This window comes from Poecilia latipinna, unplaced genomic scaffold (genome assembly GCF_001443285.1).
Source record: "Poecilia latipinna isolate Pla-1442-1.1 unplaced genomic scaffold, P_latipinna-1.0 Scaffold552, whole genome shotgun sequence".
Classification (NCBI taxonomy): Eukaryota; Metazoa; Chordata; class Actinopteri; order Cyprinodontiformes; family Poeciliidae; genus Poecilia; species Poecilia latipinna.
In genome coordinates, this window is record NW_015113168.1 from 260,648 (window position 1) to 274,159 (window position 13,512).

General features: G+C 38.8%; 1 protein-coding gene across 1 annotated transcript in view; it reads right to left on the bottom strand.

The window, feature by feature from the left end:
• Nucleotides 1-2,052: 2,052 nt before the first annotated feature.
• carhsp1 (calcium regulated heat stable protein 1) overlaps nucleotides 2,053-13,512 on the bottom strand; it is an 18,832-nt gene continuing 7,372 nt past the window's right edge. Inside the window, exons 2-5 of the mRNA XM_015041457.1 lie at nucleotides 4,866-4,995; nucleotides 4,495-4,603; nucleotides 3,328-3,450; nucleotides 2,053-2,570 (exon numbers count right to left, since the gene is read on the bottom strand). Coding sequence (XP_014896943.1) covers nucleotides 2,408-2,570; nucleotides 3,328-3,450; nucleotides 4,495-4,603; nucleotides 4,866-4,947 — 477 coding nt within the window. The 5' untranslated portion in view covers nucleotides 4,948-4,995 and the 3' untranslated portion in view covers nucleotides 2,053-2,407. The remainder of the gene's footprint in view (nucleotides 2,571-3,327; nucleotides 3,451-4,494; nucleotides 4,604-4,865; nucleotides 4,996-13,512) is intronic.

Below are 13,512 nucleotides of genomic sequence, written 5' to 3' on the forward strand. Positions count from 1 at the left end.
AAAAATTACACACAGCCATAAAACAAAATACAGTAGCTACAATTATTTTCTTGAAGTGCAATAAAACTGCAAATATAATAAACATAAGGTTTAAAATTGGCTAAATAATCCTAAGAACTAAAAGTCAAACAAAGTGAGCACATTTTTAAAAACATTAGAGGTCTGCAGTAACACCCGAGGAAACTGGATGGCTCAGTTTATTATCACATAATAACATAGTAACAAAATGTAGTTTATTTATTGAGGTAGGAAACCCAAACATAACAATAAGATCATTGATTTTTCTCAAAGGGTTAATTCCAAGTGTAGAGTTTTATGGTGTTAGACATTGCAAAGTGGGCTAACTAAGCTAGCGCTAGCTAAATGACAGAGGCCTGGCATGCAACTCCTGTCCAGTCCACACATTGAGTTACTTTTTATCAGCAATGTGCAAAAATAGACAGTAGGAGGAGCTAGAGCACCTGAAATGTCTCCTCTGAACAGCAAAGTGCCCTTCTGAAATCTTTTCTGGACCTTAAAAGCCTAACTTACATGTGCTCTACAATGCTAGAAAGATCTGACCGTTTTCCAGAGTCAAAAGCATAAAGAGAAGGCAGCCAATAAATAAACAAATCCAGTGTTCAGCATGAACCTCACTGACTGAACGCTGCGGATGAAAGCGAAACACAAACAGCGTTATGAAAACATATAGACTTCCTCAGATTTCATCTGATTAGGTACTTAAAATGTTTTAGATAGGCGTAATTTCATCAGTAAAATATGACTTGAGTACAATAGGAGCAGATCTTAAATGGTGATTATGAAAATTCGCTTTTTTTGAGCTAGAAAAAAAAGTGCAACAAAGCAGAAACAGAACCACTAAACCAGGCTGAGAGGGAGGGAGATCTAGAAAAGAATGTGTTCACATTCCTAGAAGCAGAACTGCTGCTGATAACGAGATCCACCAGAAATTTAAACAAGAGGGGAAAAATAAACCCAGAATAAGTGGAAATGAAATGAAAAGGATCCATGTTCAGCTGTTAGTTATAATCTCTTCAGAGCTCAGTTCCTCTAAATCCAACAGTTTGTCTTTGAGTGTAAATCATTGAAGGAAGGAAGTGCTGCTGTGTTCCAGGCCTGCTCCGCTGCATTCTTACCGTCTACAGGATGGAAAGACACAAGAAGGTTATTGAGCTTTCTGGGAAAATGCCAGCATGTTTCCGTGACAACACGGTGATCAACAAGCTTCTAACAGCAGCCATGAAGGAACAACAGGATGACTTTTAGCATCAGACAGGATTTCATGGAGTCATCATCTTTCTCCTAGACAAGGTTGGGAGTTGCTGTGGTTACAGATCCCAGAGGGAAAACTCAGACAACAGTCTCCCCAGAACAACATTCGACTTGCTCCAGAGGGTTTCCACGGCACCCACAGGTGGGTGGCGCCCTGCAGCGAGCATCGGCTGACTCCTGATTGATCCAGAGGAAAGAGCTTTCAGTCCAACTGGACTTCTACTGGAATATTTCAAATGTTATCACCAGTTTCCTATATCATTACAAAATGCTAAACTGCAAATTACTCGAAAAATTAAAAAAAATAAAAAACCCCGCAACATCCACTATAGCTGCGTTTTCATTGACTTAAAAAAAAAAAATCACAGATTGGAATTCAGAAAAATGAGCTTAATGGAAACTATTTTGAAAAAGCTAAAGTTTCTTTGATAAAAGGTTTTTGCGTTACCATGAGGGGGATTTTTTTCCCCTGACTGTATCGACAGAATCATATTTCAATTGAAACACTTTGTGCATCATATGAGTTATGTGATCAAACAGGATATCACTACTGGCGGAAAAGACGAAGACGACAACAGGAAGTGGCAGGAGGCCGATGGTGTTCTTTTGTTTTTACTTGTGTTAAACTTGTTCACAAGATTGTAACTGGATTTCTTATTTAAAGGAAACACTGCAGTTGCATTTGTGTGTTTTGGACCTTAACAGAATATTAGAGTTTTGAACACATAATGAAAATGAAGCTACTATCTATTAAAATAAGAATAAACCAGCAGACAGGAATTGTTGAAAGTTTTTTATTTCACCCAAACATGACATGATTATGGATTTATGCTTCTGTCAGATCAGTGGAAACACTCCGACATTCTTTGAGTGTTTTATGATTCCAAACACTTCCGAACGCTTCTCTGTGAGGTTCAACAGGAATAACGAGAGCCGTGGGTTCAGCTCCGCTTGAGGTTTCAGATCCAATGAAAGAAAAGCGAGTTCTGTCCAGACGGAGCCGACGGGCAGCGGCTCACACTTCAGTGAGAAGAAGATGAGACAGCTGGGACTTAACCTGATTCACCCACAGTATCCTCCACTCACACCTTTAAAATCCTCCCGCCCCCCGTCTCCATGGTGAGGGTCCGCACGCTCAGCTGGTGATGACGTGCCCCCCCCAGGTCTCATGCTTGCTGCCTGGTTTGAGGTGGGTGATGTTCACCTCCACCGCCTGGACCTTCTCGTGTTTGGGAGGAATGGCGCAGACCTTGTAGGTCACCTCGTCTCCTTCCACCGGGACGTACTCGCCCTCAACACTGGAAGACAAAACAAAACAAACATGAAAAGCTTAACTCGGGGTTAAGTTTGCCATAATAAGAAATCAATTAACCACATAAGTGAATATGAGCTCCATCATTTCCATTTGCATGATGGTTAGTTTTTCTCGTGTCTCGGTTTACAGAAATTTCAGTATCCATTTTATTTATTTTGTTTATTTATTTTGAACATTTTAGATGCCTCCCAGTTGCAGTGTTAAATATCAACTATTATTATACAATACATTTACACAACAGTTGTATAACACTGTAATGAATTGAAATCACTTAAATTTTCCTGTTTATCTCATCAGTCTGCCTTGGCAGAAATTCCAGATCACCGTTTGATCTTTTAATAAATGTTGCTTCCCTGAAGGTCAGGAAATGAGCTTTACAAGTAATAAATCAGGGGAATGGAACCGGTTTAAACCAGAAGCTTCCTGCTCAGAGTCAGTTTATCTCTGAGATGATTCTCATCTGTTCTGCTGAAATCAAGTCGTTCCATTAGGTTTCATCTGAATGTTTTTATTTCACATCCATAGGGTGGAAGGGGAGGGTATGTGTGTGTGTGTGTGTATGTGTGTGTGCTCCTCTGACATCTGAGGCTGAAAACAAAGGCATTGGGGTGAAGGTGGTCCTCCTACACACTCCTCCCTGCTCTGTGTGTGTGTGTGTTTCTGAGGCCGGATGACGGTGATTCAAACCAAAGCACCTCGTCATAGGTGGCGAAGCAGGACACACACACACACACACTTACTCTGAGATGTGGACGAAGATGTCGTTGCCTCCGTCTGAAGGTGTGATGAAGCCGTGGCCTTTGGAGCGGGAGAAACATTTACACACTCCATTAAACACGGGGCCCTCTGCTGCCCGGACCGACCTGCAGGACAAGACAGGAGGGGATACATGGAGATATTACAGGTTGTTCATTTATATACATGTTTTAAGTCTTTGTTTATGTCACCTGTGCTTCTAATCTGTGGCTTAATCTCTTGATGTCGTTTGTTGCAGTGGTTCAAGTACATTCTTAAATTCCACATTATTAGGACATTTCAAGTGACTGAAAATTACTTCAAATTCAAATAAAAGAAAGTTGCATTTTCAGTAGGAATCTGAAGTTTTGTCTTTAAATGTCAGGAAATTGAATCCAAAGAGACTTTATTAATAAAAAAAAAAGAAAAGTAAAGAAAACCTGGATGTTTTAAGAAGTCACACTATCCAGGTTTCTTCAGAGACGGCTGAGGACAGGAAGGATCTCCTGCAGCAGTCTGTATCACAGTGGACCTGACGGTACCTCTGACTTCATCAGCTTGTTCAGATTCAAAACATAAATAAATAAATCTTGGTAATTGATCGTGGCACACTGCCATGGCAAAATAAAAGCCGTTTCACCTTCAAGATGAAGATCTTTTAAAAAATACATGTTAAAACAATGTACAGTATATTACATGCAGCCTATATTTGGGCACTTATACTAACCATAATTAGAGTGTGAAATTAATTTAAGTATCATGAAATGTTAAAATGTACTTTATTTTGAAAAACCAACACCTCCAGCTCCAGCCTGTGAAGCTGGTCACTGTGCGCTGCGCAGCTTTGAGGAGTGAAGCAAAACCAGAGACGACAGTCAGAAGTAGAGGAAGAGAAAAGATGAAAGAAAAGTACACAAGGAAGGTTAAGCTGAATGTTAACATATGTTGCATTTGAGCAACAGTAACAGAGTTAGTTGATATAGTTTGGACTTCGTGCAGAAACATTTTCACGGCTCCCTGATTATCATATTTAATCAGCATCATTGTGTCGCTGTCGAGGAACTAAAGTAAATGTTTCACACTAAACTTTCACATAACAGCTGCATGTTCTATCTGGATAGTACCTACAACTTTATATTTGTGTGTGTGTGCGTGTGTGTGTGTGTCCTCACGCCGAGTTGGTCCTGTTCCTGCGTGTGGGCAGAGGGCTGGGGATGAGAAAGTCTCTCATTGGGGAAGGTGAGCGTTGTCTGAACTTGGTGGTTGGAAGATGCAGAGACTCTGAAAATGAATGAAAAGGTTTTACATAAACAAATATCACACAGAATTAGCTAAGCTGATAACCAAAACTTCAATACAGACATACATTTTTTTTCAAAGCTTATCAAACAGGCAAGTAAATTAGTGTTTAGGAAAAATAAAAAATGAAGCAAAGTATGCTAAATGTTTTCAGAGTTAGCATAAGGGCTAAAGTGTTAACAGAAAATTTTGCACCATTATTGGTACATTAAGCGTAATCTACAATAATAAACTCATTTTCTACCTGGTGAACTTGGAGATTTTGGGGAGGCCATTGGAGGGGTCACAGGTCGAGACTCCTGGATGGACGTGGCTTCAGAAGACATGATGGAAGAGTCGGCGTCACGGGGTCAGAAGGGTCACGGAGCAGCACTCTAAAGATGGAGGGAGGAGGACAGGAGGATGGACACACATCAAACCCACAGAGACGTCACATACAGCCTGAGAGAAACATTTCACCTTCTTCCCTCCCTGGGGGCAAATAAAGTCATAGCAGGGTATAAACTCTAACCCTCAAGCAGTGGTTGACTGGAGAAATGGTCGCACAACTTGTAACCATAGCAACAATAATTTGAGCGCGCTTTGATGCCACTGTGACCTGACAGAAGGGGGAGAGCAGACCCCTTTATCCATCTCTCTTCTAATTGGTTGACACACAGTCGCTGAGGTGTGATTGGTCGATTATGTAAGAGCTGCCTTTTATTATTACTGCTGGATTTTTCTGCCCATTAAACCAGCCGAATAAAGGACTCTAATTACCTCAGATCCAGTGTCAGCTAGCTTCTATGGCTGAGTTTGAGTTGCAGTGAAATCTGATCGGCTTTACATCAAATCCAACAGAATAGAAAGCAGAAAGATTCAGCGCTCTGGAAATGTGTTCATATCTACGACTTTATCAACAATTTATCCTTATTGGACAAAACGCAATGATGGTATTACAAAGATCTGTGTGGTTTCTCAATTAGATTTGCAGGGTTTCACCAATTCAATTCAAATTCAAGACTATTTAAGACCACAATGAATGGAATTTAAGACATATCAAAACAGAAATTTACAGCAGGAAATTGCATATTTTTGTGATGTTCACTACAACCTCCGCCCCCGTAGTGCTGAGCCTTATTGCACAGAGTGCACCTACCGTCGCATGGATTGGTAAGAGAGATAGCTGCCAGTGAGCTAGTTAGCAAGGATATATTAACTACTAGTTAGCCTCAACCATCCCAAGTCACAGAATGAAATGAATACGTGTGTGTGACTCAAACGTTTGCCCGACAGAAAAGTCCCTAAAAAGAGGGGGGGGGAAATATGATAATATAAATTACAAATAACAGACCTGTGATTAACATATTTAAGGGCAACTTACATAAAATAATAATAATTTAATCCCTTAATTTTAGCAAATTTAAGACTTTTTAAGGACACACAGAGACCCTTATTTAGGTTTTGAGTGGTCCACTCCAACCGATGAAAATAATTTGATCCAAATCCAAATTGTAAATTATCTTTACTTAATTGCCATGTCCATTGTGGCATTTATGGTAGCTGCTATGGGGTCACAGACAGCGTAATTACCACATGCTGCTATAATGACAGCCTGTCATTTCTAGGTTTTCAGCTTCGTCTTCCTGAAATGCTGCCATGTTGTCCACAGCAGCTCATGTGTGAGGCGAGTCCAAACACACGCCGCACTGAGCTGCATCTGTCTGGCTGAACTAGACGAGCTTTTCACTGTGATAACTGAAGCTGCTGTCTCCACAGCATGAATCCTGTTTTCTTTGGCAATTTGATGCAACATAATAAAACATCCACAGAACTACCGTTTTTCAAAAAACAACCACAAAAAAAGTTATTTTTCCATCTAACCAAACTGAACTGAAAGACAAAGCTAGAGTGTGTGTGTGTGTGTGTGTGTGTGTGTGTTCTTCAGCTGTGTCGGACATCATGGCACACAAACGAATGAAAACTAAACATGGGAAATACCCAACTTCCACAGAAACAGTGTAGATCAGAGATACCAATAAATGATTGATGATTAATTGATAAGCTAAGTAAAACATCACGCCTCCATGTTTACAGTTTCTTAGAAGACCTGAGAGTCCAAGCATGTGAACAGTTCCTTCCAGTTGTCTGAACACACTTTGCAGGAACAGAGAACAGAGTGATTCTGGCCTCTGATTGGACAAAACTCAATAAACAATGAGTTAATGCGATTGCTCCCTCTCTGGACAGCATGCTTCATTTATCTTTACCGCTTCGCAGAACAACAGTCTCAATGTCTCCCACAGCCAGCTGTCATGGGACACAATTCAAGTCCACCAGCTCAGCCACCGCTGGTGGACTCCATGTCCAATATAATTAACGTTTCACCAGTTATTGGAACCATCAGTGTGTTTTTGTGCCCACAGCTTGAAAAAAGCAGATTATTGTCTGTGAGTATTATTCTATTGATCCAGTCGAGTTGGGTTTTTCCTAACAATGGATGTGTTTTTCACCCTGTGAGCTGATCTTTTTACTGCGATGACTTTTTTTTTTTTTAAGGTTTTATCGGCAATTATGTAGAATAATGTAAATTCTAACTAAAATTATTGGAGGGAAATAAAAGCCGACCATTTAAAATGTTGAAGTTTCACAGTCAAGTCATCTCTATTTCAGGGCTGAATTAATCGTGATTACTGTAACTGTTTATTGAAATAACAGTCAATTGATTTAGTAATTGATTAATCGTTAACTGGAGTATTCACTCAAAAAAAAAAAAAAAAAAAGTTAACTTACTGAAAGCCCCCCCACCATATTCAGAGTTGTAATTAAACCAAAATTGTACAAAATATATTCATTTCACCTTTAATGTCTGTAAATGTTTTAGCCAAAACTCCTCAATTTGAAACAAAGATAGTCTACAACTATAACGATTCAGTATGTTGGATGATAAATTGTCCCAGAAGTTATTGTGACAAATTGTTGTTTTGATGCCATGTTCAAGTAATATGACGGATACGGCAAAATAACAACAACATATTCTACTTTTTTGGTTTCATACCTAGTAAACTATTGACCAGGGTCAATAAATTCAAAGATTGTGGATTCAGTGCCTCTAGAGTTGGGGGGAAAAAAAGAAAAAAGAAAACTGCACTGGAACAGAAAGAATCGATTGATTTGATGAGGAAACATTAAAACATCCTCAGCTTGAGTTGTGTCTACAACAAAGTTGTGTGAAAATTTTGTCATGATCAACATTAGGTTAGATATTTGGTGGAAGGTTATAATTAAATTTAACCAGTAAGTAACAGTTTAGGTTGGTAACATAGTAACAAATAAAAGCTGCATTTAGAACAATATGAAAACAGCAACTTTGTATAAGAATTTCTCCTTCCACTTTGTGTTCAGTACTTTGTCTGTCAGGCAGACGCACCAAAATGCCGCTCTTTGTTTTTCTCCTCCACTCACACAGAAGTTTCCATGCTCGTCCTCTATGGATTCCCTGTCACCTAATGACCCGGCTGACACAGCACATACCGGTCCACCGGGGCGCAGCCAGCATGCAAACACCTGATCATCCAAATGCCACACATCGGGTCTGTGGGGTCAAACACACACCACTCTGCAGAAAAACACGAGTGTGGAGAAACGGCGGAGCGGAGAGGCGTGATAAGCACACACCTGATCGGTTTGTACATGTGTTAGTGGTTAATAGAGGAGCCGTGTTATGTTGACTTCCTGAAGTTGGAGACTCAGAAGGAGCAGGAACTTTTCAAGAGACAGAGGCCCAATTTCAAGGAGTTAAATAAGAAAGTCAAATTTCTTCCAAGTCATATTTGATACATGAAGCATTTTTATGACAACTGAAGGTAACAGTTATTTGATTGTGCTATAAAATGGCTCTAGATGCCTGGAAAATACATAATCCTACTCTTTTAAATATCTATGAGATGGGATATTGCATCCAGAGAGTTCTGTACAGGATGGAAGCCCTGATTTGTAAATATATTACATTTAAAGATGCTATGAAGTGTGTAATTTGCATCAACTTCTCAGAATTTAGGGGGGGTGGGGGGGTTACACCACTTGTTTCATAGGATTCAAGTAATCAGTGGTAGGTAAGATCAAATGTTTTTTCGTGTACTTCCTGGTGAATCACTGTAGGATGGTTACTAATGTTTTTTTGTGTTCCATAATATTTACTTTTAGCTTAGTAAAACTTTGGAGAGTTCAGCATCCAGAATGTGATTGGGTAGTTAAAAGTTCAATGCAACCAGAGTGATAATGTTGCACATTGCACTTTGAAGCAACAGCGTTGTCATGGTAATTATGTTAACTTGGATATCAGAGCTGACTGTTCAGTTGTTAATCTTTGGAACATTGTTTAGTTTCCCCGTCAGTGAAATAGCTAAAATATGTATTTTTGTTAAACTTAGATAGCTGGGTGATGAATGGGAGGAAGTCATGCCTCCTCCCATCCTGCTGGATGAGGCAGGAAATCAAAACTAGACAAGTTTGGAGAGTAAGCTTGTAACTGTGTGACGAAATAAACACACAGCCTGAGAAAAAAAAAAACAGCTCACAGCAATATCCGGCCTCTAAGAAATTAATTTCCATCATTCAGAAAAGATTTCAGGTCAAGCCTGAGACGTTTTGCTGCTTTTGCAGCCTCAATTAACTGCTTTGCGAAAGAAGCTAATATGGATGTTTGAAGCGTTGCCTTTTAAGGCAGGTAAGAAAAAAAATGACAGGAAAGCAAGGTTTTACATGTCACAAATATTAAACAAAGGGGAAGGCCAAAACATGTAGATGTATCATGCTGTCAGCATGTGACTTTATCTGATGAAATAACATTTTACAATCTTTTTATGAGTTGTAAGCTGTTTTATCTGTGTGTAACAATCTTACTTTCAAGCCAGAAAGAAGTTAGGTCATGCATGCAGTGTAGTGTTGACAGTGCTGGCTAATAAAGAATGCTTTAAAGCACTGGGAGAATACCATGACTATCAGCCATTTAGCCGCTACCAATGCTAAAGCTAGCAATAGCGCTCTAGCTTCCTGTCGTGGCTAAAGGACTATTTTGCCATTTTGTTAAGTAGTTCAGGTACATCAGATGCTATTATATTTCCTGCTAAATCCATCCATCCATTTTCTTTACACCCTTGTCCCTTGGTGGGGTCGGGAGGGATGCTGGTGCCTATCTCCATCTAACGTTCCAGGCAAGAGCCAACAGCTCTACCAATTGCGCCACTGTGCAGCGTCTAGCTAAATAGTCTCTATAAAAATAAATAAATAAAATCAGAGAAAATAAGAAAAAAAAAAAAGATGGTGAAAAGGTAGGGCTATTCTGAGCTAAATGGTACCTTCACAGGTTCGCCCAGTTATTAGCTTGGGTGCTAAACAAAAATGGAACCTTAGAAAATGTACATTTCCATTCACATAGAAATGTACATCTAAAAATGAAAACATTTGGAGTGAAAAACAAACCTTACAGATAAGAGATGAAATGACCTTTTTCTTGTTTTATCTGCAGGTCTTGTCACTTCAACTTTAGCTTTATCTAAAATCTGCACTGACATTTAGAATGGGGGAGTTTTGCTTTCCTTCTGACAAGCAGATGAAAGGATGCCAGGTTTATGTCGCATTACAACCACAAACACTACAGATCACCTGAAGACCAAAGAGTCTCATCAGAAATGATCCCAGTTGATTACCTGCCATCTTAGTGTTTCTGCTTTTTAAAATCAAACAGGAATGAATAGAATAAAATATATCAAACTGCAAGATTTTAAATATTTTCATCACAACTTGATCAAAAGATGTAAATGCTTCAGAAATGTGAAAAACCTGAAACTAAGAAACAATGTTTCAAGGTAAACATAACTTTTGATTAATTAATTGAAAAAACAAAAACAAGAATATCTGCATTCACATTTTCAGTATTTCCCCCCCACTCTGTGTGCATTGGAGCCTTTGTAGCAGATGTTAGGACTGCTATAGTGCTGCCTTTGTGAGACAGTAACTGAAGTGAATGGATGAAGTGAACCGGGAACATGAGCAGCTCTGGGCAGTTCACTGAAAACCTTCAATACGCTGACCGACAACAGGGGCATCGTGCAAACACAGCCTGCATTTTCTACAGGCTCTCCTGTGAATATGGATGCAAGTGTGTGTGTGTTTGTGTGCACAAGGCCAAATGAGATGTGCCTGTGTGATAGCAAACAATGATCCTGTTCTGACAATTTCATGACTCATCCCAGCAATGTGCGTCAGTGCAGCATCTCTGTAGCTGAGAGTCAGTCTGACTGCAGCAGCAGCAGCAGTCTCCTGGTCTGGACCTCACTTCAGTCTGCATTTAAATGTACAAACGGAGCATGAGCTAAGACTAAAGCTATGTCGCACCTCCTAATACCCCTACCGTGTTTTTATTTATTTTTGCAATTACACTTAAATACAAAGAGTACAGACTCCAAAGAGACATTGAAAGTAAAAATAAACTCATATTTTTATTTTTTCCTTCAATCTGACCCTTTGATTAAGCAACTGACCTCTAAAGCTAATGACTGGTTGAGTCACCGTTGGCAGCAACAAACAGCATCAAGTGTTTGTGATGTTCATATCATTATCCTGCAGCTAAAACCAATGTTGTTGGAGATTGAGGTCACTGAACTGAAGGTCCAGAAGACGAATTTCGTAGTTCCATCGTTATGGCAACCCATCCTGGTCCTGGAGAAGCGCAACAACCCCAGTTTTTTCAATCATACATGAATTCCTCATTTGAAAACTGATTTCGTATTTTCTCAGATTGACTATGCCCTATAGCAAATACAGTGACTTTGGGGATTCTTTCAAGGATCAGCATCTATTCTCTTCTCTTCAATGATGGCAATGAAGACAGTGAAAGTGAGACTGTGTCAAGCTGTCAGTCACTGCAGCTCAAACACAGAGCAGAACTGGTAATTATGCCAGCAGTGAGTCAAGCAAAACCATCATTCCACTTGCTTTCCTCCGTTACCTCATCTCTGTATCGACACCACAAAAATGTTATGGTGGCACTGCAGCACACCTCATTTGATTGTAATTAGCCTCTTCCAAACACTTTCAAGATGACCAGAGGCGTTAAAATAGAACTACTAATGACGTGACAGAAAGTACCAGAGGATTGATGTTGATTAAAAGCCGAGGTGACAAGAAAACAGTGAGTTGATTTATTCAGACTCATTTATTACACAGCTATGATTATGTTGACTTCAAGATGCTGCCTTTGTGTTTCTAAGAAGACAGTAGCTATACTTGCATTACAAATGTACACAAAACTTTGTCAATATTCCCCTAATGTGGGAAAAAAACAACACTATTTTGCATTATTTCTATTAAATAAGAAACAACAAAAATTGTAAAAAATTATTCACAAATAAGTCATTAAAATCACACCATGTTCCTCCAACTACTTCCTGTCTTCTTTGTGGTTTGCGCCACTGGTAACCTCTGGTTGTTCATCATTTGACTCGTGATGCAAAAACAAGTGTTTCCATTAAGCCTGTCACAATAAATCAACTTATCACATGATAAATTAAAATGAGCTCAATAATTTTCATTTGCATGATTTATCTTTTTTTTTCTTTCTACCAGAAACTGGATGATAAAAGTCTTTAGTTTGGTGTTGTTTTGAAGAACAATTTTGTTTTCAAAGACTTCATAGTTCATTTTGTTTTTTCTGTTATTTAGAGTTCCAGTGTTAAATGTTCACTAAAATTTAAAGTTTAAAAATCTTTTAGAATGTGTTCTTGCATTATTATACCTTTACCATTATATTGCTTGAAAATTGTCTCAAAACAATATTATCGTTCATCACAATAACGTCTGGAACAATTTATCATCCAGTAAAATTTATTGCCATCGGCCCAGTTTCCATTGCAGTTTTGCGAAATAAAACAATTTTCATATGGCCAAAAAAAGAAATGCATCTCATTTTAGCGGCTAAACTTTTTATTGAAAAAGCAAACGTTTTTCCAAAATTGGTGTGTTTCCGTTAAGCAATTTTATTTTCGAAATGTCAAATTGCGCAAATACATGGTCAATGGAAATGCAGATACAGAAACACCACTGTGTCTTCATCAGCCATGTTTTCCTCACACACGAGAAGCAACTGATACCTGCGGAGAGCTTTTGTGGTTTGGTTACAATCACTGATTTTAGCACGCCGACTGCAAACACGCAAACTGAGAGCTACACTAAACAGGTCTCGTTTCTACTTCTACATACATTGAAAATTTAACTCCAAAGACTTAAAGTACATTTCTTTAAAAAGCTACATTTTGCCTCTACTTTTTATAGCTGTGAACCACATAAGACATTGCATTTCAAAACAAATAACCTTCTGTTTTATATTTGAAAGAAACAAAAGATTTAGTTTTGTGTGTTTTGGTTTATTTATTGTGAGTGCAGGAACCTTTGTGGGCTCTTCTGAGCACCAGGTTTCACGTCAGATACGAACTTTCAAAGTGTTTTAAAACGTCAAACATTTTGCATTAGTTTGTAGGTCGAGTCAGGTCTTAGTTAATGCTTTACTCCAGAAATTGTTTTATGACATGCTGGCCCAGGCTGGTAGTAATAAAAATTATTTAAAAAATTACACTGATGTTTATGGTTTTAATGAAATAAGTTCTGAAAAACAAATATGTTTGGAAAGTATTCGTCTGAGCAGGTTTCAGTTTCAACAATGCAACATAACCTTGTATTTCCCCTGTTTTGTGTGTGTGTGTGTGTGTGTGTGTGTGTGTGTGTTACCACCAACACATTGATGCTTACAGATTTCTATCCCGCATGCTAACACACTAAGTGTACAGGCAGTACAGGTAGCTCCACTGTTAAACTACATAATTCACAAATCTATAATGACTTCCTCAACTTTA